This window comes from Acanthisitta chloris, unplaced genomic scaffold, assembly GCF_000695815.1.
Source record: "Acanthisitta chloris isolate BGI_N310 unplaced genomic scaffold, ASM69581v1 scaffold33623, whole genome shotgun sequence".
NCBI lineage: Eukaryota > Metazoa > Chordata > Aves > Passeriformes > Acanthisittidae > Acanthisitta > Acanthisitta chloris.
Window position 1 is genome coordinate 2,078 of NW_008667090.1, and position 881 is coordinate 2,958.

At 64.9% G+C, this 881-nt stretch overlaps 1 protein-coding gene across 1 annotated transcript in view; it reads right to left on the reverse strand.

Moving 5' to 3' along the window:
• Window positions 1–831, reverse strand: part of LOC103800019 (calponin-2-like) — a gene marked incomplete at its 5' end in the record, with an annotated part of 2,838 nt that extends 2,007 nt beyond the window's left edge. Inside the window, one exon of the mRNA XM_009072378.1 lies at window positions 785–831. Coding sequence (XP_009070626.1) covers window positions 785–831 — 47 coding nt within the window. The remainder of the gene's footprint in view (window positions 1–784) is intronic.
• Window positions 832–881: the final 50 nt, after the last annotated feature.

The window sequence follows — 881 nt, forward strand, 5'->3', positions numbered from 1 at the left end:
TCCCTCCTCGTGCCCTGGAGCCGTGGGAGCCCAGCTCTGAGCCCTGGGGTCCCGGCCACGGGATGCTCTCCCTTCCGGCGAGCCCAACGCGCCGCCGCAGATTCCTCGGTCACCTCGGCTATGCCAGGAATGTGGACGCCTCCTCCCAGATGGAGTCCAGCTGCCAGGGCCGGCAGCATCTCCGGTCTGCAGGGGAGGGGATCCTGGCCCAGGGCGGGAAGGGCCTGGAGGCCTCGAGTACCATCCTGCCCCAGCCCAGTCCCTCTGGTGCTCAGCTGGCACCCAGAGGTGGCCACAGGGCATCGCTCACCCATCCTGTCCCCTCCTGGCCCCGTTATGTGCTGGGACCCTGGACACAGCCCACTGGGATGCACACAGTCTGGCCTCACTGTGCGGTGGGGAGATGCTCCAGTCCCAAAGGGGAGCTCAAGCAGTGCAGAACACCAGATCACGCTCATGACACCACGTGTGTCCCAGCTGAGGGATCCCACGGAAAATCTGGCTGATTTTCTGGAGCGTGGACAGCCAGAGCTAGCTCCCCTCCCCATCCCATGGCCAGCACAGGCATTTCCCAGGGCACAGGAGAGAACAGAGGGGACCAGCCCCGGAGAGATCCCACCACAGCCCAGTCTGCAAGGGCTTGCATGGACTGGGAGCGTGCCACTGGTTTAACTGGTTCCCAGTCGATGATGTCACCTCCAGCACACACCGGGGCAGTTGGACCGGCTCATGTCTTGCTGAATCAACCCAAAGCACCAAGAGCACGCGGCTCTGGCGCGTGTGCCCGGCTCAGCACCGGGGCAGCCCAGCCCCAGGCAGGCCAGGGCCCATCTGCTCCGTTACGAAATGAAAATCCCCCGCGAGGTCGGGTAAGGAGTGCC